General features: G+C 37.8%; 1 protein-coding gene across 1 annotated transcript in view; it reads left to right on the top strand.

Moving 5' to 3' along the window:
* Positions 1-22,005, top strand: part of PDE11A (phosphodiesterase 11A) — a 142,857-nt gene that overhangs the window by 14,348 nt on the left and 106,504 nt on the right. The window contains exon 2 of the mRNA XM_063340503.1: positions 4,384-4,542. Coding sequence (XP_063196573.1) covers positions 4,384-4,542 — 159 coding nt within the window. The remainder of the gene's footprint in view (positions 1-4,383; positions 4,543-22,005) is intronic.

The raw sequence follows: 22,005 nt of genomic DNA, 5'->3' as shown, positions 1-22,005 counted from the left end.
TTGATGCCATTATTAAAAACCATTTATCATGGGCGTTCTGGTTCTCCTAAGGAAGTTGTTAGGCACAAATAATTCAAGGGAATCTCATCAAAGCCTTATCAAAGACTGCATGTTGGTAATCTGGTCTTTATGGAGGCAAAGACTGTTTAGTACACTCCAGAGGCAGAAATAGGTCTAAGGAAGAACAACTGCTAATGAAATTACAGAATTAAAACAGAACAAAAGAAATAGTATAATAATAATAAAAGAAAAAAAGAACCAGGAGCTTGATATTCTGTGGCAGAGGAGTACTATAAACTGTATATGAATAGCACAGTTGATATTAATTCCTTGTGGTTGAAAGGATGTAAACTTGCAACAAGTAATAAAATAGCCAAAGGTATATGTTCATCTTTATGATGAGTGAGCGTGGAGCATTTCTAAATCATGTTTCTTTTTAGGTGACTGAACCAGTCTATTTCTATAGCATCTGCAATTCACAACAAGGAAATAAAAATAGAAATAAAATTGCCAGGAAAAAAAAACCTGTCAGTTTTTACCATCAGTAAAGATGTAATGAATAATCTCTTCCTCATCACAATCAAATCTTATCTGAGATTAGGGACTGCATGGATTGTTTTCATCACCTGAGACAAATATGGACATTATTTCATAGTCAATATTGTCTAAATTTTTGAAAACAAAACTTGTGCTTATTTTTGTGGAACATCTCAGTTCCCTCACGTTAGGGGAGTCAGAACTGGCTGTAACTATTGTCTGCAGCCTAAATGCTAACTTCACCCTGGAGGAACAGAGCTGCTGCCAGTAAATAGCAGTAATTCCCTCCCTGGCTGATAAAAGAGCTGTTGAATACTATTCTCTACCAAGATGAACAAAGATGCTGTTAGCAGTACCTCTTCTGAACTTTGCAGCTTCCTTTGAGTCACTTTTGTCATCTGGAGTTCAAGTTGTATGGTTCCAGAGGATGGATTTCTGCATGCTGCCACGTAAGCAAATTACACATGTTTAGTTCAGTTTCCTTTAGTTTTTGTCAATCTAGCTTGAAAGTCATTTTCTGCTAAGATTTGAATTTTGCTCTCAGCTGTTTGCTTACTACGAATGTTAATGTATTTAAGAAAAGCTTCAGACTGATCAAAATTACTTTTAATGATCAAAAGTACTCTAAGCTGCTCTTGCTTTTCTGGCAAGTATAGAAAGTCATATAAAAAAAAATCTAATGCATCTTTTAAGCATTTCCGTTTGTATATACAGTAATCTTTCTCCAGAGGTAACTAGCTGTGTATATCCTGCAGGAGAAGGTTAAACAAACTGCGTATCCAAACAATATACTCCCTGAGTCATGTCTTTAGCTAAGCTATGTGCCGAGAATCATATTGGCACGTGGGGGAGCTTTTTTCTTTTTTTAAATAGGGACTTTCCTGTACTTAGTTTTCCAGAAAGAGCTGAGATTTTATTGTATTTCTTTGAAAAAGCATTTGTATCCAAATGGAATACTAGCCCGTATAAATCTTACTTGATGTACTACATTTAAAGTGTAACAGACAGAAGTGGGGCCAAAAAGAGTTGCCATCTACTTGACAGAGAAATCGCGAGCATCTACAGAATATGGATGTGAAATGGCAGCATGGCCTAGCACAAGTGTGTATGTATGGTCATGTTACTAATAGTAGATACCAGTATTTGCTGGGTGTCATTCAGTAGCAGTAACCTACAAAACAATGGCATTATTTTTTTAAATGTTTATAAAATGTAATTTAATCTCAGGATGTAATGTTACCACCCGGTGTGTGTTTTTGCACAACTAATTATGTTTTTGAAGATGGTAGCTTATCTTTTACCATGTAATACATTCTGAAATTCCTACAAGTATTAAAGCACTTGGGCTTTCACTAAGACATGAGACACTACTTGTGCTTTTGTGTAAAATGTGTTACATCAGTTGCCCCTAAACCTGAATTTACTTCTAATCTGAAGTAAGAATTGTCTAAATGCAATTTAAATACATTTTTGATGCATTGGGATTAGCAGTACTACTACTAAGACTTTAGTATCTGAATAGCTTTGGGGATAGAATTATACTCTATGTACAGCACTGTGACCGCACATAGAATAGGAATGACAAGAAGTATGAAGAAATTCTAGTTTTAATAAAATATTTGGATTTTGTGTTGAAAAGTGAAGTCCTCTTTGAATGTGACGCAAGCATTTATTTATGTACCCCTCTCAATAAATTTGTGTAACCTTAGGCACATTCATTGCTTTAGAAAAAAATTTGAATAACAAAATAGTTGCTGCTGGTACTTCACAGAACATCTTGTTATTAGTATCTTTACTCTTCACCATGATACGTTACAAGCACTTTTATTATTTGGTTGTAAGAGATTGATTTCTGTCACTTTATTCTAAGAGGGATCTTATACTCACAGCATGTGTTCTGTATTTTTTTTAAACAGTGCATGCTTTATGATCAGTAGGATTACACTGCATATTTATTTAATCATGATTTAGAGATTTTATATGTGCATGAATTAAAATAGATAAAAATCTTCATAGCTAATTACGTATTAACATTGTTCAAAAAACCTAAATGCAAGTGAATTCAAAAGCATATGAAATAATAATACCTAAAAAAAAATCTATACCAACAATAAAAAAATCTTGATGATGGTCATATTAGATACATTTATTAGCCAGCAAAATTTGAAAATAAACAAAAACACAAGAAATATGCTTGCAAAATTCTTGAATAAATGATTGCTACTTGCCATGTAAAGCTTAAGGGTAAACTTTTATTGTGGAGATTCAGTTGCTCTGTTCTGTTAACACTAATGAGTTGTATAGTTAAATTTGCCCCTTAGAGCACTACAGATTAATGGAAAAAATGCTCTGGTTGATGTGTAGTACACTTTAGGAATTTCATACTACCCAGATATTTGCCCGCACGTTTTCAGCCTGCTGCACAATGATTTAGTTGGATGTTAGTATTGTGATACAGTCTCCATTAAATCTTCCATTGTTTCATAGTTTATGTAGTGTTTAACAAACATAAATTTATAGGTATTGCAACTTCATGTAGCATTTCTGTCTGAAACTGATTCTTCCTGGTATTTGTCATGTACTAGCTATGGTGGTATAATCTATAACTTACAATGTGCAAGAAAATTCAGAAGCTGTTTTGTTTGGTGTGGATATCAGGCAGTAAAGAGTAAGTACAGATCAGTAAAGCAACCCGTACATAAGCTCACCTCGATCACTGACTGAACTACCATAAACTTCTGAAAAATAGGTAAAGATTTAGGACGAATATATAGTGTCATGCTGGTATGCTCCCTATTTTACATTGAAGTCCTAATTCTGCATCTGTCCATGCTGTATACAGCCAACAGACACCCTTGCACCATTCCTGATGTAAACATCATGATTTTGTAGCCAGAGATAGTCTAGAAATTAGTACATACCAATCTGTGTGGCTCACTGTCCTCTGCGTTCTCAATTAAGGTGGCATAGCACTCGTTGCGGCTTGTTATCCTTTCATACAAAACTCCAACGTCTGCATGCTTCACACACACACAATTAAAAGATACATCTGGTGAACTGCAAACAGCTCTTGCCTTAGTGTGTGGCTCGGAGGAGCTCAGGGCTTTCAGCAGTGCCTGCAAGGGCCTTGTGGTTACCCACAGCTTCACTGGTAGAAAAGTTTATTTGCAACAATATAGAGAGACAGCGAGCAAGCATTAGCAGTTAAGATTGAAGAAACTGAAAACTGCCTGTGAACATGTGGTGGGCCAGAACCAGGCCACAGTTTCAGCCACTGATAGTTTCCTTACCTGTGTTGAAAGCTGTGGGCAAGGTGGGTCTGACCGTCTATGGCCAGTGCCGAGGCCTGTGCTGCTGTCATGGAGCTGTGGAGGATGCTCTGCTTACAGATGGCCCCAGAGCCACCAAAGAAGGCACAGTCATGGTGCTGAGTTGTGGGTGTAAGGAGCTTGTGCTTTGTCAAAGCCCTAAGTGGGTTATGCATTCCCTTTATCACATTTTTTTCTCTTCTCATATTATGTTCCCCGTATGTTTAATTTGTCTTCGTTTTCCATGTTCTCCTGGTAGCCACTATGGTAGTGATCCTTTAGGTAGGTCATTCTTCTAATTGAGGTATAAATGTGGGACTTCAGTGAATACAATTATGTAATGGTACACCTTGTACTGATCCTCTGAGAAAACTACTAGTATCTTAACTGAGGAAAAACAGCTGATAAAGAATGGGGTAATAACAACGAAGCAACAACATAACACTGCTGAAAATACTATATATGACATTAAGAAAATAAAGTTCTTTGCCTTAGGTGTATGACATGCATGGTAATGCTTCCTTATTTTCTTTTGAAGGATCGACGCTTTAATGACGAGATTGACAAACTGACTGGATACAAGACAAAGTCACTCTTGTGCATGCCTATAAGAAACAGTGATGGAGAGATTATTGGTGTTGCCCAAGCAATAAATAAGACTCCTGGAGGTGCCCCTTTTTCTGACGATGATGAAAAAGTAAGACTACCTTCTGTATTTTTTTTAAAAAATTCCTTTTGTAACTCACTGGACTCTTATTCTAAAGATACTTAATCCAGATAAGTAAATGGTACAGCTCTTGTGTTAATGGCATTTTTTTTTTTAGAACAGCTTAACATAAAATGTGCATTTTTGTTGTTCTTAATATAAAACATGTATCTGTTCTGTAAATATGGAAGATCTTGTGGCTGAAACTTCAACTTAATGGTCTCTAAATCTTACATAGACTTTTTTCATGTAGTAGATCTTGATAGGAGGACTTTATTTTTGAAAACTTATCTGTAAGAATAAGTTCATGGGGGAAAACTATCACAGAGACACTCCTAAGCTTGCTAACTTTAAAAATCACCATCTTCTCAGTCATGTAAATGCTTGTAGTGTATGCAAAAGAAACTTTATTTTAGAGGAGATAATGCATATACAACTTCATGCTATTCTAAAATATATCAGACTTGGCAATGCGCATGAAAGGACAAAGAGGGCAGGAAGGGCACTAGGTGCATATATGAAATGAAATTTGGAGAGTCAAGTGAGCTCAAAAGGCAGGAGAACAGAGGGAGCCACAAGGAGGGAACTTGAATTAAAGAAGTGAGGAAAACAGACGCATACCACTGAGCGTGGAGGAAAAATGTGCATAAAGCCAAAGGATGACTGGGGAAAAGAATGGTAGAGGGCAGCAAGCTGGGGAGGAACAGAACAACAAATCTCTCTGCCCAGGAGAGAGAAATGGAATCTCCTTCAGGCATATAATAAGGAAATACAAATAGTATTGAATCTCATTTTTGTGGAACTGTAGTTAGTCTTTGTCCCCGAAAGTTCTTTATGTTGATTCGAAAGCAGTCAATATTTGATGCAGAGCCATTGTTGGTGTATTACATACATGTTGACATGTCTGCGCTATGACAAAAAGGTGTTAAGTAATGCCTGCTGGAAGGGGAAAATCCTGTCTCATTGGTTCATCTAAATAGATGGAGATGATTTTTAAAATCAAGATAGCTTGACATGAAGGAAATGCATTCTGAAGCTAAACAAACAGTGGCTTATAAAGGCTGTGAAATATTGAATAAATCAAACTCTTTTTCCATAGAAGCCATAGTAATTGTATTTTTGAGTACTTCTTGAAGTTGCTATTACACTGTTATTTTTACTTGTTATATACTTACAGCAATACTTTTAGAGCATTGTGCGTAACCTTCTTACAGTTTGGAACAACTGGTGAGAATAAGAATATAAATCTTTATATGATTAGTGTCTGTTAATAGCATCATACTCTAGTTCGTTGTGTAGTGAAAGTAATTAAAAATGGATTGCCTCTTTGAAATTTCAGTATTAGAAGGAACCTTTTGCAGTCCAGGCGGGAAAATCTTTGCTAACTGGAAATATTAATAAGTGGGTGCATTGAAGTTGAGAGAGAGTAAAAAGGAGTACCGATTATTTTTACACCTTGTATTGGTTATCAGGTATCTTCCAATAGAAATTTATAAGCAAATATTTCTTTATATTTTTGTTAGATTATTTGACAGAGCACAACTCTGCAGCAGTCTGGAGGTCTTTGGAGGTCTTCCAGCAGTTATTCTTAGCAACACCTACTTAGATGTGAAGCACCAGCTTGCTTGCCGTGTACCACTGTTTGCTTTTGGTGCTCTTCCTAAATCTGTTTCAACGCTATATTCTGATCTGATGTGCTCCTGAGCTGCTTGTTAACTTCTTGCTAAGCTTCAAGCTTCAGATTATCACTAAGACTTACCCATTTGGGTCCAGGATGAAAGACTAGACAATTTTGGATTATAATCTTCTTTAAAGTACATTCAACAAATAAAAGGAGTGGAGGATAAATTAGGCTAAGAGTAAGAAAGCTTATGGTTTGACAGACTAACAATACAGACAGCTCAGCTGCCCAGTTACACATGGTACCATAGAGTAAGCTTTTAAAGAACTTTTGAGTGACAACTAACTGTGGTTACTCTTCACACCAACATTATTAGTAATTTTATAAAACTGAAAAATTAATTACAAGAACAATACTCACTGCAGTGTGTATGTACATCCAGCATCATCTCTTGGCAGATGTTTTCTTTTAAACATGTGTTGAGTAACAAGGAAGAAAGTCAGTCATATCTCTGGCAGAATCACCTATTCTAGCACCACATTAAAGACAACTTTTATGTAAGAAGCTTCTAAAAACTTTTTTCCATGCAAATAATTAGCTTTAAATTTCTGTTTCTGCAAAGTGTCAGTGTAACTGATTCTGCGTAGTGATTTACTTTGAATTAAATTACTTTAAAAATAACTCTTAATTTTCAGATGCTGCTTTTTCAGACATCTGAAGTGACCCAGTACTTCTTAAATCGCTTCTTTATATATTATCTAAACGTGTGCAACTGTTAGTTTGCTTGTGAAGTACTCTTGATTCTTGAAAATCTTGGCTGTTGAATGTTGATTTATTAGCATACAATACAAATCTGGCAGTATATGCTGCAATGGATAGCCAAATGCAAATTAAACAAAATGAAACCTTGCCTGAATAAACCTTTTTCTTCATTTCTTTTTATTAGTACTCTGTGTCTGTGTAAAGAGAACTCTGTTTAAAATGCAGCCTTTATCATGGATACTATGTTTGATTATCATACATTCAACTAGCAAAATACCTGTGTGTGTGTGAGTTGTGTATTACATAAACATATTAATGTAAATATTTGATGCCAATACTGAGGCTGTGGCATTTGCTTCTGTTCAGTGACTGCTAAATGTTATTGAACATCAGCAAGTTGCCCATAATTTACTATCTTTATATTATTTTCACTGGTCATAAGCCTGTACGTTAGAACTCTTCAAGAATATATTAAGTGGGTTATCCCATGTAGAGTTTATGTTCTCATTAATTTTTTCATAACCATTATCATGCCCTCTAATAGATCTTGTATTTAACGAGGCCTAGCAGTCTGTGTGCTGTTATTTTTCAAATCTGTGCTTTTAAGTTTCTTCACCCACTGATAACCTAGAAAGCATGATATACCTCTGGGAAGCAAGAAAGCACACAATTCCAAGAGAACATCCTGCAAGATTAGCAAACAGGTGGTTTTTGTCATAATATCAGCAAAAGTGGTTGTGAGGAAATGGGGCAAGCGAGTACTGGGAAATCCTTTTCAAAATAAGAAAAGATCTACCTGTGTATTGAGGTGGTTTGTGCAGAAAAGCCTGATGAGTAGCTAGCAAAAGACTTAAATTCAGCTTTATGTTGATGTTACAATTTCTGACAATTAGCAGCTTCAGAATGGTTAAAAATGAAAATGTAAATTATTCCTCCTTTCCTCCTCTCAAAGAAATGACAGTATCCTTTAAGTCTGACTCTTGTTTGCAAGTATATCCTCTCTTACTGTTGTGAGATGCAATTAAAATAATCTGTTGGGCTTGCTTTTTTTTTTTTAAGCTACAAGACTATTGTATAATGAAATGTCACTTGGGGGCACTACTGTCTTGAGTCAATAGGAAACAAAGAATTATGTTTTCAATTAGAATTAAGTAGATGCTAGCATCATTTTTATGTACTCTTAGTTATTTTCAGGAAGTTAAGAGCAAATAAAATATTTAAGATTTGAGGAGTTTTTAATGCTCCCAAGCTGTAACCAAGTTTATATTTTGCAATATGTATAATGGAGTATTAGACATTAAAGTTTTTCTAGCTTTGTTTTTCATGGCAAACTTTCATCTTTTTCTGTTACCTATCTGACCATGATGATGATAACACAGCATTAATAACGAGTCTAAGTGAATTTTCCACATGTAATGATTGTTTCCCACTGCCAGATTTCTTTTTGGTGTAAGGGATGTTTGAGCCAATTCATTGTTTGAGTGCAGAACTATACTTGACAGGCACTGGCATGAGAGAAAATGTTTTGTCTCACATTGTGTTTTGTCTCCCCCAACATCAGTGGCTCAGTTGAACAGACTGATTTCAGAGATTTCCAGTTGGATACAAACAATAGTAGAACACCTTATTACTTTTGTGTAGCAGCCATCACTATTGCAGTACACCATGTAGTTCATAATTTTTTGGAAACATAGGCTGGTGATATACTTTTGCATGTATTTTGCAAATGAAGACACCAGTTCACCTGCACAGACACAGAGTAGGAAGATTAAAAAACCAAACCCTTGAAAAGAGCTATATACCCTGTGTGCATTCCCAGTACTGTCCTTAAGATTCATTAAAGTATGTATGCTGTTTGCTGGTGAGTCATGCTTGTTCCAGGACTGGTGAGAAACTCAGCCTAACAAGAGCTTGACAGTCTGTAGTTTAGATTACTGTATGCCCTTTAGAGTCTTCTGAGATGCAGTGCCAAAAGAAATCTAATCCTCCATCAGAGAGACTCAACAAACAGCAGCAGCTCCACTGTCACTTAAATGGGTGTCCTGGTTCTCTCTGGCTGTGATGTCCTCCTAGCCTTACAGAAGTGAACTGACTGCGGGAAAACTACCCAGGACAGCCAGCTTGAATTAAATCCTGCTTGGCTTACTGAAAAGCAGTAGTTTGAATGCAGTGAGATCCCTTCTGGGAGGTGCAAGGAAGAACTGGATTTGGTTGTCTGTGCTCTGTGGATTGTTTTATTAAGAAAAATATCTATCTATCTGTCTCTGTATTCCAGGATTCAGTTGGTGTATGTCTGGTTTGTGGGGGCTTGAAGATATTGTTCTCTTATACTCCAGCACTTCTATTTCTTACATTCCTAATAGCAGTCCTGTGATTCTAAATTGCCCAATTTAACTTGCTTTTCTTGGTCCATATTAGTTAAGGCTTAAATATATTCTATATTTGGTCTACCGTAGTGATGAATGATTTGCAGGGATTTTGCTATACCTGCTAATTTGTTTTCTGTGAGTTTTTGTGTGATGGGCTTAGTCATGCTGGTAGGTAGCAATTTCAAAGTTAGTTAGGATGGTTTCTTTATCTTAGGGAAGTAATAAACTGTAAATAAAACTACCAGGGAAGGGAGTGATCCAGAACAGGCAAGCATGTCTGACTGTTGTGAAAATGATGAGCCCAGCTCTACGAATGTGTGGAATTTACAAAAAGTCACATGAAAATTATTTTGATGGGTCCACTGGAAAGGAACATAAGAAACAAATTAGATAAAGACTTTTTCATGTGTCTTATATATTGCAGTTTGTGATGACCTCCTGCTAACACATCTACCTTGGTTCTCTGAAAATCTGCATGACAGTGAGACTCCAAAAGCTATTATTTAAAATTGGCGTAATACTCAAAGGTATCGTGTGGCCCTTATGTCACTTACATCCCACTGCAAGAGACAAATGTGCTGAAAGGCGGCAGAAAATAACACAGACATTTGAAGGATGAGGGTGCTGAAGCGCTACAACTATCTGGGAAAACTCTAATGGTCTATTAGGCATAGTTCTTGAAAAGTACATGCTACGCAAACCTAAATTAAAATAAATCACAGTAACTTAATTCTCTTGCTGGGAGAGTTTAAAACAATTTGCCACTAGAATATTGGCTTTATCAAGGCAGCTTCACACCGCTGGTTCGCAAACAACGGCACCAAATGACTGCAGTGACGAATATTTGAATGGACTTCTTTCAGTCTTGTATACATTCAGTGATGCTTTCAAGTTAAGCTGAAAGCCTAGACTTCTTTTTAATTACAGAACTCTATAAAATGTGCTTGAAACTTAACAAAAACATCAATACCTCTATCAGTACCTCTGTTTTGAAACTGGCAGTTAATATTTGAATCGGACATCATCATCTCTGAGGTATGGAAACATGTCTAAGATGTGTCTTACAGTGATATTTTAATGAACTATTTATTTTTTCAAATATAAATGTGTATTTTCCTAGGCTCAGGGGCTACTTTATTACTGTGTGTTTATGGTATGTATTACACTAAATCCTTGATACCACTTTGAGGCCTCTATGTGCTATCATAAAACAAACGAACACATTGTCAGATTTGGCATCAGGAAGGGTTTCTCTACAGAACAGTTCAGTGAAGATTTTAATGTGATTTTTTTTTTTTTGGTGGGGACTGGGGTTTTGTTCTTGTCTTGTACAATGGTGAGAGTGGGAAAGGCATCTGGATTCTTCTTGCAATTGCCGGCATGGATGTGAACCTGTTGGCTTTTTCCCATGTTTCTTGTGCTTGTATCTTCTTAAATAATTAATACTGAGAGACTTGTATAAATAAGAGCTCTTGTCTGTAACCTAGACTGTCATTTGGCTAATGTTTGTAGTATTTGACTCAAAGCTCAATAAACTAAATGGAAAGATCCCTGCTGACTTCATGGGCTTTTAAACATCAAACCTCTATCCATTTAGAAATGCATAGGATCATTTCATTAAATGCAGACCCCAAGTCTATTTTATGAAGCTTAAATTCATCTAGGTCAGAGTACTGTAAAGAAATTGGTTAAGGATAGTTTTGGCTTCTGTATACTTCTACTGGATGCAAACAGGCTCCAATAGTGTGAACACAGTTTGTGGTAGACTATGCAGTTCATTAAACACCTTTCTGAGAGATCTTGATTCACTAGACCTAAAAAAGATTAATTCCTTTTGTGAGCATTCATTGAAAAGTCAGAAAACTGGAGTGGTTGTTACGCCAACACCCACACCCCCACACCTCTCCACCCCCAGAACAACAAAGGTCAGAGTCTCCCTCAAGTTAAGTTTAATTACTTTTTTTTTCTAGAAGATGTTTTGTTAGCTGCCTAGAGTCTGAAGTTGCCTCCAAGCTTGAAAAAGGTGATCAGATTTAGAAATGGTAGTCAGTCGTGGAAATTGAGCGATGTAAAGAGCCATGAGACAGAATAAAACTTTCATAATATTTGTTTGATACTTGTGGTTAAAACAATGTGGTTGGCACATGAAAGAACCCTGTATGCATTTCTTCCCATATTTGGCCTCATCTCTGTTCAGCTTTACAAGAACTGCATTGAATCTAATCACGGTACGGGAGCTGCTGTTTTTGCGTACCCAAAGCTATGCATGGGTTATGTTAAATCCATCCAGTAGATACATTAGATGATCTTTGTGCCTCTTGGATCAACTATTTCAAATAGATCAGAGAATCGCCAAGGTAGTAAAGGTTATTGTAAGGCAGCCTCAGCAACTGACTTAAGATGTTTTTGTCTAAACTACAGACACACAGAGCCCTGCACCTTTGACAGACTGATGGTAATAGACAGTGCTTTACAGACTGAGTTTTATTAAGGTTTTTTTTACGGTTCTGTTTGTTAGCTTGTGGAAGCAGCCCGATCGATTTCCTAGGAAATCACTGCCCTTTTCTTTGGATGTGATGGCACTAAGTATTTGTATCTAATGCAGCATTTGAGAACACACATTACTGCTTTCCTTCATGCTTAATTTAGTCATGTTATCAAAAATTATACTTGCAATGATTGCTATTAATTATGTCCCTATTTGACAAAACTCCAGAGGAGTTATGAGGATAAGTGATCCATGAGAGACAGTAATTATGAAGCATTCAGTAGTATCTTGGGTCTAAGTCTTACTAAAAGACCTTTGGGTCTTCCTGCAAATTCTGAAGCATTAAAAATAGCCCTGGAGCTTGTGCTCTATTTTCCCCTTTTCGTTGGTATTCACAGGAGGTTGCAGCAGGCCTGGAGAAAGGAGTCCCGATCTCCACTGGTCAAACACATGAACAGACTTTACAGGAAGACTGGTAATGCAACAAAATGCGGTGATCATGGGACTCCTTTGCCTTGCCTGCGTGCAGACATACTATGTTCTTCAGTGAGAAGCAAAATAGTGTAAAGTTTTCAGTGGAAGCCCAGAAGTCAAGAATTCTGTGGTACTGATGGCCATTTTCAGACACTTCAGTAACTAGAAACTGTGATGTTAATATTACTTTTACCTTTTTTATTAATGCTGTATTAATAGAATTTTCACTTAACTGCTTTGAATACCAAAACAACAATAATACAAGGGCTCAGGAGGATTAGAACTTCATTTCATCTGTCAGCAGAAAGAAAGCCTGCCACAAAATAGTCTGAGGGCTATATGTGTTTGTGTTACAGTATTGCTCTTAGGTACTGTCTATATAAGGAATTAACTAGAAAAGCTTGTCTTTTTTTCCCTTTCCTGGAGAAAACCATGTTATTACATCACCTAAGGAATAAAGTTTTTACCTTCAGCTGTCTTCCTTTTCTTGGCAAAACTCCCTTAAACCAACTAAATTATTTTGATCAAATGGCTCATTAGAAAAATCTTGTTTGTTTCAAGTGAAACCTGCACTGGGGCCTTGTTACAGACGCATATAAAAGGAAACCTTTCTCGTCGGCAGCTGGTGAAGCCTTCATTTCTGACAATTACTAGAGATGTGCCCTGTGGGCTGGATGGGAGGACTTTGTCCCTAGTGAAGTGTTTTCTGAACTTCTGTCAGTTTGTTCTGTTCTCCATAGCTGTTCTTCATAATAACTTCAAGGCTTGATATACTTTTAGAAAATATCATTTTGCACCTCCTGTGAATTGCTTATCTTTCCTGAAGCAGAATGAAGTGTTCATACAGCAGTTCCTGCCATCAAAAGTATTTCCCACTGGAATAGTGATGCTGAGCCTGTCTGTAGCTATAGGTTACATGATGAGATACTGAAAACTGCTTAGCAAATCACTTTGTTAAAAAATAAGTCAACCTCTGACCTTCAACATGTTATTCCAGGCTTCATGAAAAACCTGTAATTAAACAGTGTTCTGTCATTCTAGCACTGACTCACGGTATGCCCTGGGGCAAATCACTTTACAGTGGTCTCTCTTCTGAAACGTAATTCTAAAAATGAAAATGACATTATGTGGTTCCATATGTACTATCAGACTTTCCATTTTAAGTATTCTTTCTTTATAATAAGGAAATTGTCTTCCCTTTTGTTGAGCTCAGCCTGAGCTTTTGAAGCCTTGTTGAATACTTTCTTTGCATGCAGCAGCTGTAATCTGGACAGATCTGGCGAGAAAACACCAAAGCAATTTCACAAAATCCAGTTTCATCTGTTTGTTTAATAGTCCCAGCTTTACACATAGTATTTCTCATCTCCATGAAAATTGTGCCACCCTGCTGTCCTTGATTCGTTTGCAAAAGTTTAACTGGTCTATAATTGGTGAACTCCTGACTGTACATTAAAGGGAACTCTGTCCTCCTCCATGCTGTCTTTGCAATTGCCAGCCGGAGAGATCCGTGTCTGCATCCTAGCAGCTGGAGTATGGAAGCATCAGTGTAGTTGTAATGCCTGCTAAGAGTGTATAGGGATGCGTTTCCCCTATATTTGCGGAAGTGGCTGTTTAATTCTGTGGCCACAAATCAATAAAACTCTTGTCCTTCTTTCACAGGAACATAAGAAAAGATTGGCCACCTCAGTTGAAAGGTCTGTCTAACCCAGTGGCCTTTCTCTGTCAGCTGCTGAAAGCAAATGCCTGGAATGAAGCAAGCACGGGATGGCATTTCTCTCACGTATTCTACCAGTTTCCTGCGACTTGTAGCACAGGGCCAGAAGGGGTGTGTTTGTATCTAATACCACCCCAGGGATTTTCTACTTATGATTTTATTCAGGCATTTCTCGAAGCAAGACAAGCTTCTAGCTTTCACAACATCCTGCGCATTATGTGAAGAAAGGTCACCTGACTTCCATTAATCCCTTGTTTTGCTTTTAGTGAACGCAGTGAAGAGTCATTCCCTATTCATTTTCATGCCAGTTGTTTTGCCCTTAAAGTCTTCAGCCTTTAAAAGCTGTGAAGTTCCCACCTGGAGCAACAGTCTTCCCTGTAGTCAGCTGTTTGCTGTGGCAGAAGGGATGCCTGCTCCCCAGAGCCCTGGGCAGTGTTTCTGGTCTGCTGTGACAGTTGGTACTTTCCCACTCTGGTGAAGTAGAAGTCGCTCGAACCTGTCTTCTCTACACTCTAGTCTGGAAAAAACCCAGGAGTTGCACATTTCTTAGTGTTCTAAAACTGTCAGGTGTGTCTAGAACTGTTTTAGAAAGCCAGGGCAGATCTTCATTGCTTGTTGGCATCTTGATGCCACTGTGTTAGTGGAAAACTAAAAAAAAAAAAAGTTCATCATATAGCCTAGCTAGTCTATTTTGCAATTGTTAACTTTAGCAAGAACTATTATTCTTATGAAAGATTCCAGAGCTCCCTGAATCGTTGTGGATGTCACAAGTGTCGTGTTTTTCAGTAAAAAAACCCCTTACAACAAAGCATAAAACCCAGTGAAGCACGATTAACAATTATTGTGCAGTAAAATTTACATGTTCAGACTAGAGGTGACTAGGTTTATGAAAGCTAAAGTAGTTTAATCAACTAATGATAATGACTTTGAATCTCTCGCCTAGCTGGCAACCACTAAACTAGAGTTAAAACAATCAATATTATGGTGATTTTTTCAGTTGGATTGTTGTTTGAGCTGTCAGAGATAATTGAGCCACATTGTTTGTAATCATGAATGGTGGTCAGAGACAAGGAGATTATGCAGTACACTTCAGGTAACTCGTAACAGGGTAAGCAAACTGTGTTTAGAAAAATATTTCCTGTGAACAGCATACTGATACAGGCAGGGGCACCAGGAAGGACGCTTCATTTAACAGCGTTTTGTGAAAGCTGTGAGTAAGCACCTTAATTGTCAGTTCAGTCTGTGGGGAACCCTTTTACTTAGAATGTTTATCCACTTACATTTTTAGCGAGACAAAAATATATTTATACTGGTAGCGATCAAGGCTACAGTCTTTGGACTGAACTTGACATGAATTTAACCTCAGTATTAATTTGCTGGCAATTTGCTATCCATGTGGTAGAATGGATAAAAACAAATCTTGTTTTTTTCTTTTCTGCTTTAAAAAAAAAAAAGGCTTTGGCTGTATAAAAACAGACTGGAATTTTGCGATGCTGGTGTCATGGTTACAAGGCAAATTCAATGATAATCGCTCTCTGGCATGATAATAGCTCTCTAGTGTTGTGGCATGGTTTTAAACTGGGGGGTGAGTGGAAATGCCCTGGAGCTGTTGCGGATAGGGCCCAGTGTGTAGGGTTGTGTCATGGGGTCCCAAGTATGGGAAGGCACGTGCTGACTGGTGACAGACTTGTGGATATCTGAGAGCTGAGGATGTCCTAGCTCCTGTGTGGTGAGGTGTCAGTGGGATGTCTTGCAGGGACAGCGGGGCCACGTGTTGTGGTCTGGGCTGGAGCAGCCCTGCAGACTTGTTCTTCAGAGCAGAATAGCTATGAACATGGTACTGCTTCCTACTGAGGAGAGGAGGAGGAGGCTTTGAAAGAAGGAAGCTTGCCAAGACGTGTTACCATAAACACAATCTGAATTTTCCTTTTCTGTCACACACAGTGGAAAACATGTTTATTGTGGTTAGTGGGGGCTACATACTCACTTTTGTGGTTGCATCACAAAGGTTTATAATCTGCTGTAGCATAGGGTTTCAGGGCATCTCCTTCAACTCGTGTAAAGTCATGACCTTTTAATCCTGTATGCCCAGAAGTTTCAGTTCTCAGTGATGGCAAAGACTCTTGCTACCCTACTGGACACGCACAGCAGCTGAAGTGTGGCCCCAGTAACACCACCATTGCACGGGCAAACTCTGTTCTCTAGTCTCGTAAAGAATATCAAATCATTCTGAACTTTAAGAAGTTGGCAAAATACGATAGAGCAGTAGGGATGTGAATGACTTGTAAAAGACAAAGTCTGCCTGCAGAAGTGTTAAACCAGCAGGTTGGCAAGAAGCTTCTCACTAGCACATTAGAGCAACAAAATACTGCATCTAATTGAAGTTTTGGAAAAACCTGCCATGTAGAGACTGTAATTTTCCTTATAAGTGGAGAGATGATCTATGTTTTGGTGTGATCTCATGAACATCTGACAAAATCCAACCACCGAGTGATAAACTCAATAGCTGCTGCCAGCCCAAGCAGTTCATATACAAGTGAAAGCATTTTATTTTTCTGAAGTGGGTTTTGGGAAATCTCTGTACACAGGAAGCAGAGGCCATTTCAGTGAGATGTGAAAAGGTGTAAGCCACCATAAGAACCTGTAAGAATGAGCTTGAGCATTTCATGTGCTCAGCTATCAGTCTTACAAGGTTTGAAGTTGCTGCATTGATGTTTACATTTGGAAGAATAAAGGCAGTTGGTTTTTTTCCTGTTCTTTTTTTTTTCCCCCGAAGCCTATTACAGCTTTTTCACATATTCTTTAAAAATTAGTTTCCATTTTCAGAGTAGAAATAGTGGGGAAAAAATGGTGAGAAAATTGTTTTATAGGCCTCTGTGTTCTATGTATAAGGAGGATTTAATATATGTTAATCAACAAAATGAATACTCCCACTGATCATCTTCCTCACTGATGTAATACTAAACTAGTATGTCCTGAACATTAAAACAAAATACTTCAATTATTGTTTCATTATGTACTTAGTCTTTTTCTTTTAATGAAAACTGAACTAGAGATGAATAATTTTGATTGATTCTAATTTAATTTATTCTAATTTGCATGGCCTTCTGTTTTGCTTCTGCTGTCAGTTTGTGGATTTTATGATAATAGATATGTCAAGCCAGATACTAAGATCTATTTTTGCTTATATAAAAGGATTAATTTAGATGTTAGATGCTTGTGGTAGAATATGATGTTGAAGCTGGAAATACATAACTGTTAAAAATATCCATGAGACACTGTTTTAAACAGAACTTGCTTTTCTGGGATAGTTCTGTAATTCTGACGTGAAGTTAATCAGGCAGTATGATTTTATGTGAATATGATTATGAAAGCTATGAAAGTGAGTATCAGGAACAATAACCGGAACGTTGTGTATCTGGATCCATCTTCTACAGTGGCAGAGTTACAGCAGCAGAACTGTCTTGGTTCTCTTTTTTAATGGAATTATTTTGCATTTACTTTTCTCTCAATATTTGAAATTTTTGAATCAATCCTGCGTTCTGCTTTTTCTGGAGGACAGAGGCAGCAGCTCCTGCTGCTGGGAGTATCTGTTGGCATTCCTAATGGTATGGTTATCCTATCCCTGTTAATTCAGTATTCCCAATGCCAGACTAATCCTCAAATCTGTGGTCTTGTGACTGGTACTGTTGCATTAACCAGAGCTGCATACTGATTCCTTATCACTTGCCTTTGCAGTTACTATCGCACAAAAAAACCTGGGAATGGGCTGATTGTAAAATAGCATTCAGAAGCACAGGTAGAATGCTCTCTTTAAGACAGGTTTTTGCATCAGGGAGAGGAGAAGGGGAGGCAGGAAAAGGCACGGCTGGGAGAGTGAAAAGCTGGGGCAGACCCAGGCTGAGGGCACAGCAACAAGCGATGGAGAAAGCATGTGGCATTTCTGCATTTAAGTCCAGCACTTGTGCCACCAGAAAAGGGTTTCACACCCTCTAGTGGCTTGCATTCCTACTTGGTTGTGATGATAATATAAAATTTAATGAACATGTATAACTAGAGTAGCGTATCCCAAAGATAACTTGTGGCTCTCCTTTAGCTTGGTGTTTCTGGTGTTTTTAGTACTTTTTTAGCACTGAAAGATGGTAGCATGTTTTGTAAGTGTTAATTAAATATAAATCCAGTTACCCATCTTCATGCTTCTTCCACGTTTTCTGATAGACATTTGCTCCACATCAGTGCAGCCCAACTTTAGGCAAAGAATGCTACACGTGTTTGCAGCCCTCCATGGTAAACCAGAGCTTTACATTTCTAGGTGAGGGCTGAAACCGTTCAGTGGTCACAGTCACTTTATATAAGTAGCAGCAGCCTGTTCACACTGCCATCAAGTGGATGCAAAGCACCACGGCACCAGCGCTGCCTCTGAAGCTTCTCATCACCTTTTCATTACATCAAAATCTTAATAAACCTAACTTCACTTACTTGCACGTCTGATTCTGACAACGCCTGCTGAGGCCTCTCCTTTTTCCCTGCAATACCGAAGAGGCAGAGTTAGTTCTCTAAAACCATGCGCTTACATGGGAAGATAAAATTTATTTTTTTTGATGCGTAGTTTGTCCGTGACTGACTTACCATATGAGGTTGATTTTGATATCCATATCCTTAGCACATGTGAATAACTGAGACTTCACTTAATGTAGACGGAAGTACTCAAAGATTTAGTAACTGCCAGAACTGAAGTCATATTCACAACTGTATTCAGAGCTTTCTGTGGGTCATGTTTGCTTTATGAGCAATGTTTTGCTATTTCTTTTCCTGTGACTTCGTTGTGCAGACTCAGACCTTATTTGCCTCTCACTTTTCACTGTTGTTCTGAAGGTGACAAGATGAGATGATCAGGTCTAAAAATGGACTCGGACACCTTAAAGCAAGATTTTAAGTGTACTTCAGGCATCTTCACTAAAAAATAGTCTTATGGCTACCTGAGAAAAGAAATACCTTGCACATAATAGCTACCTCCTTGTCATCCACAAAGTTATCCAGTGTGTCTGCGTACATTGCTGCTTCAGTATGGCAGTGTCATCAATTATTAAAAATTGAACAACCTTTTCTTTTGTTAAATGCTGAAAGTAGCTGAAATCTTCCAACAAGATAATTTTTTGATTATTTATAGCTGTATCACATTTTAGATGTTTAAGGGGAATGTTTCTGTGCTGATTTTTTCCTTGGGCAGAAACACCTTTGAATTTTGCCTTTTTTCTTTTAATCTACTAAAAATATATTTTTCTCAAGCTATTTTTGAAACTGTTTTCTTTGTCAAGCTCTAGCACACCAAAGTTCTAGAAAGCAAGCCTTGCCACTTGGCTGTGAGCTGGGATACGCATGGCCAGATACATGCCACAGGTGCTGTGAGGAGCCCAACACTGTCCATGTGGTTTAAAACAAAAAAAAAAATTTATTTTTTTTTTAAATCGCATCCTCAGAACTTTTTCATTCTGCTTTTTAGTTTATGGCTTATTCTACAGCGCTCTCATTTATTTTTTTTTACCCCTCGAACTTCAACAGTTGTATTGTCCTTTTTGCAATAGGCAGTGTACCTCGGTGCCGTACACGAAGCCTGTCTTCCCTCAGTGTGTTCCTTTTTTCTTATCCTGTTGCTATCCTTTTGCTAATGTCTGTTTTCTCCCTATGCTTTGTGCAGATAGGTGCATCTGTGAAAGGGAAAAGAGTCTCAATAGATGAGCTGTTTGGTAGAGCTCAGCACGTATCACTTCTCACTCAGACGGTGGTAGAAAAGGTAATTCCATAAAATCTTTCAGCATGTTCAAACGACTACTAGATTTCAGACCAATGAAAATTGATACTGGAGGTTTTCACAGACTGGCACTGTTTGTCGTACAGCATCGTACGTCTCCACTTGATATTAGTAGAAAAGAATACAAGGATGTAGAATATCCTATGTCATCACTAAATTGTTTGCCGATAGGAACAACTAAGTTTACTTATTTCTGTAAACTAAGTTTTACTTAGTTGCGTAGCTGAGTTGTATACTCTTGAATATGCAAGGAGAAGGAATGTGATGTGGAGGAGAAAGGGGAGAAAAAAACAACAACCCCAAAGAACCAACAAACCAACCCTGATATCAACGGAGCTTTGTATACAGGGAAACATTTAATTGTTGAAAAGTTGTCTTGAAATAATAGACAAAGCCTCAGGCATTTTAGTAAGATAATGTTTGCTTTCACATCCCCCTTTTCAGAGGCAAAATTGGCAATAACTTTAATTCAGTTCAGTCTTGTAAATTTGGTTAGGATACAAATGTGTCTTAATTTTTCTTCTTGTTGTCTGTTGGTCAGTACCAATACTTTCAGGAGGCGTTTGCCAGGATGTTAAGTGCGAAAATACTTCAGGGTAGTTGGTTCTTTGAACCTGAGTTTTAAGAAACTTCTAACATATCTTGGGTTTTGACCTCTCCTCTTTCAGACGCAGTGATCTGCGGCAGTTAGTGTTCAGACAAGTGGTAACAAGCTTTCATGCAAGCTTATGAAACTGCAGGAAACCACCTCTTCACTCTCACTTTTTGGATGTAGCTGGCAGCTTTGATTACCAGAACATTAATGCCTTTTCCAGAGCCCCAGATTTGGTTTTTTGTGTTGTAAAGATGAGAACGCCTCCTGCCCTAGATTAAATTGTGTGGGTCGTGGGAAAGTCTATGAGAGGGAGGGAGATTAAATAGTCAAAAAGAGACAATCCATAAAACAAAGAGATAGATTGGTCTGCTTAACTAGGTTGTCCAAGTGCTGTGGGATATTATATCAGCTTAAAAGAGAAAAATAAAAGGTAATAGTTCTGATATGGAAGATAATGTGTTTTTAAGACCCTTAAGTCTTTTTTTGTTTAAATGATTTAAACTGTTTAGCAGATACTACCAATACTGTATTTGTTTTTCAGGTAGAAATGAAAATAACGCCATTTATTTCTTGGTTAGAGTCCCTAGTTTATCCTATATTGTTTCTTAAGTTTCTTAACTTTCTAAACTATTGTTATTAGCCACTATCTCTCCTCCTGCAGAAGATTGCTGCAGGGAGATCCTGAAGTTAATTCTGTGTTTAGATGTAATCGCTGTGTCTATATGGGATTCCTAGCTGGCTCTTGAATGCCAGAAAGTGCTCTAGGTAAAATATACTCTAGATAAAATTAACCAGTTAACTAAAAACATGGAATCCGGGGTTTGAGCCTTAGCGTTGGTTTAACCATGGCAGCACCCAGATTGGGGTCTGACATGGGGGTGCAAAGCTTCATTTCTAGGCAGCGCAGCTCCTTTGTGGGTGCTCACTGTGTGCAAGTTCCAAGCCAAACCTGTAAGTGAAGATACAATGTGTTTTGCATCATCATTTCTATGTGCTGCTCTTGAACGGTCCTAAACTAAGTATGTTGTGATTTCTCCTTAGGAAATTGTAAGTAATACATTGAACGACTTAGGCGAATTTTTACATTCTCTCAAGAGAATAACAGGAGTAGTAATTCTAATGAGAAAACTTTCAAGGCAAGTGTTACAGAGACGATGAATCCTTGGCTTTTATAGGCACATTGCAGGTTTATCTTTTTTGAAAGTGTGTGCCTTTATTTCATGTGTCCATATGTTATTAATGTTTTTTTTAACTTAGAAGACCCGCTCATGGGCCCAAGACCCCAGTACAGCAGGTGCTGTACAGGCAGCGAGCAGGAGGCAAGAGATGGTAGGAAGTATTACAAAAATGACAGCTGGGATGTTGTAAATACATGTCTGCTGACCTTTTAGTAGGCTTCTGCAGACCTTTTGGACATTTTGAGGGAATTTAATTTTTGTGCTTTATAAATTTTTCAGCTGAAAGTAGGCCAAAAAAAAAAGGAACATCAAGTGAAGAAGAAAAATCATATAATAGTAGTCACAGTCGAGAAACTGCAAGAGTGGCAAATTGTTCACCTCTAAGAGCTACACTTGGTTTGCAGATTGGGCTGGCTCAGGTAATCACAGGGTAGTAGCATT

Source organism: Chroicocephalus ridibundus, chromosome 7 (assembly GCF_963924245.1).
Source record: "Chroicocephalus ridibundus chromosome 7, bChrRid1.1, whole genome shotgun sequence".
Classification (NCBI taxonomy): Eukaryota; Metazoa; Chordata; class Aves; order Charadriiformes; family Laridae; genus Chroicocephalus; species Chroicocephalus ridibundus.
This window is presented reverse-complemented; position numbering and strand designations above follow the sequence as displayed.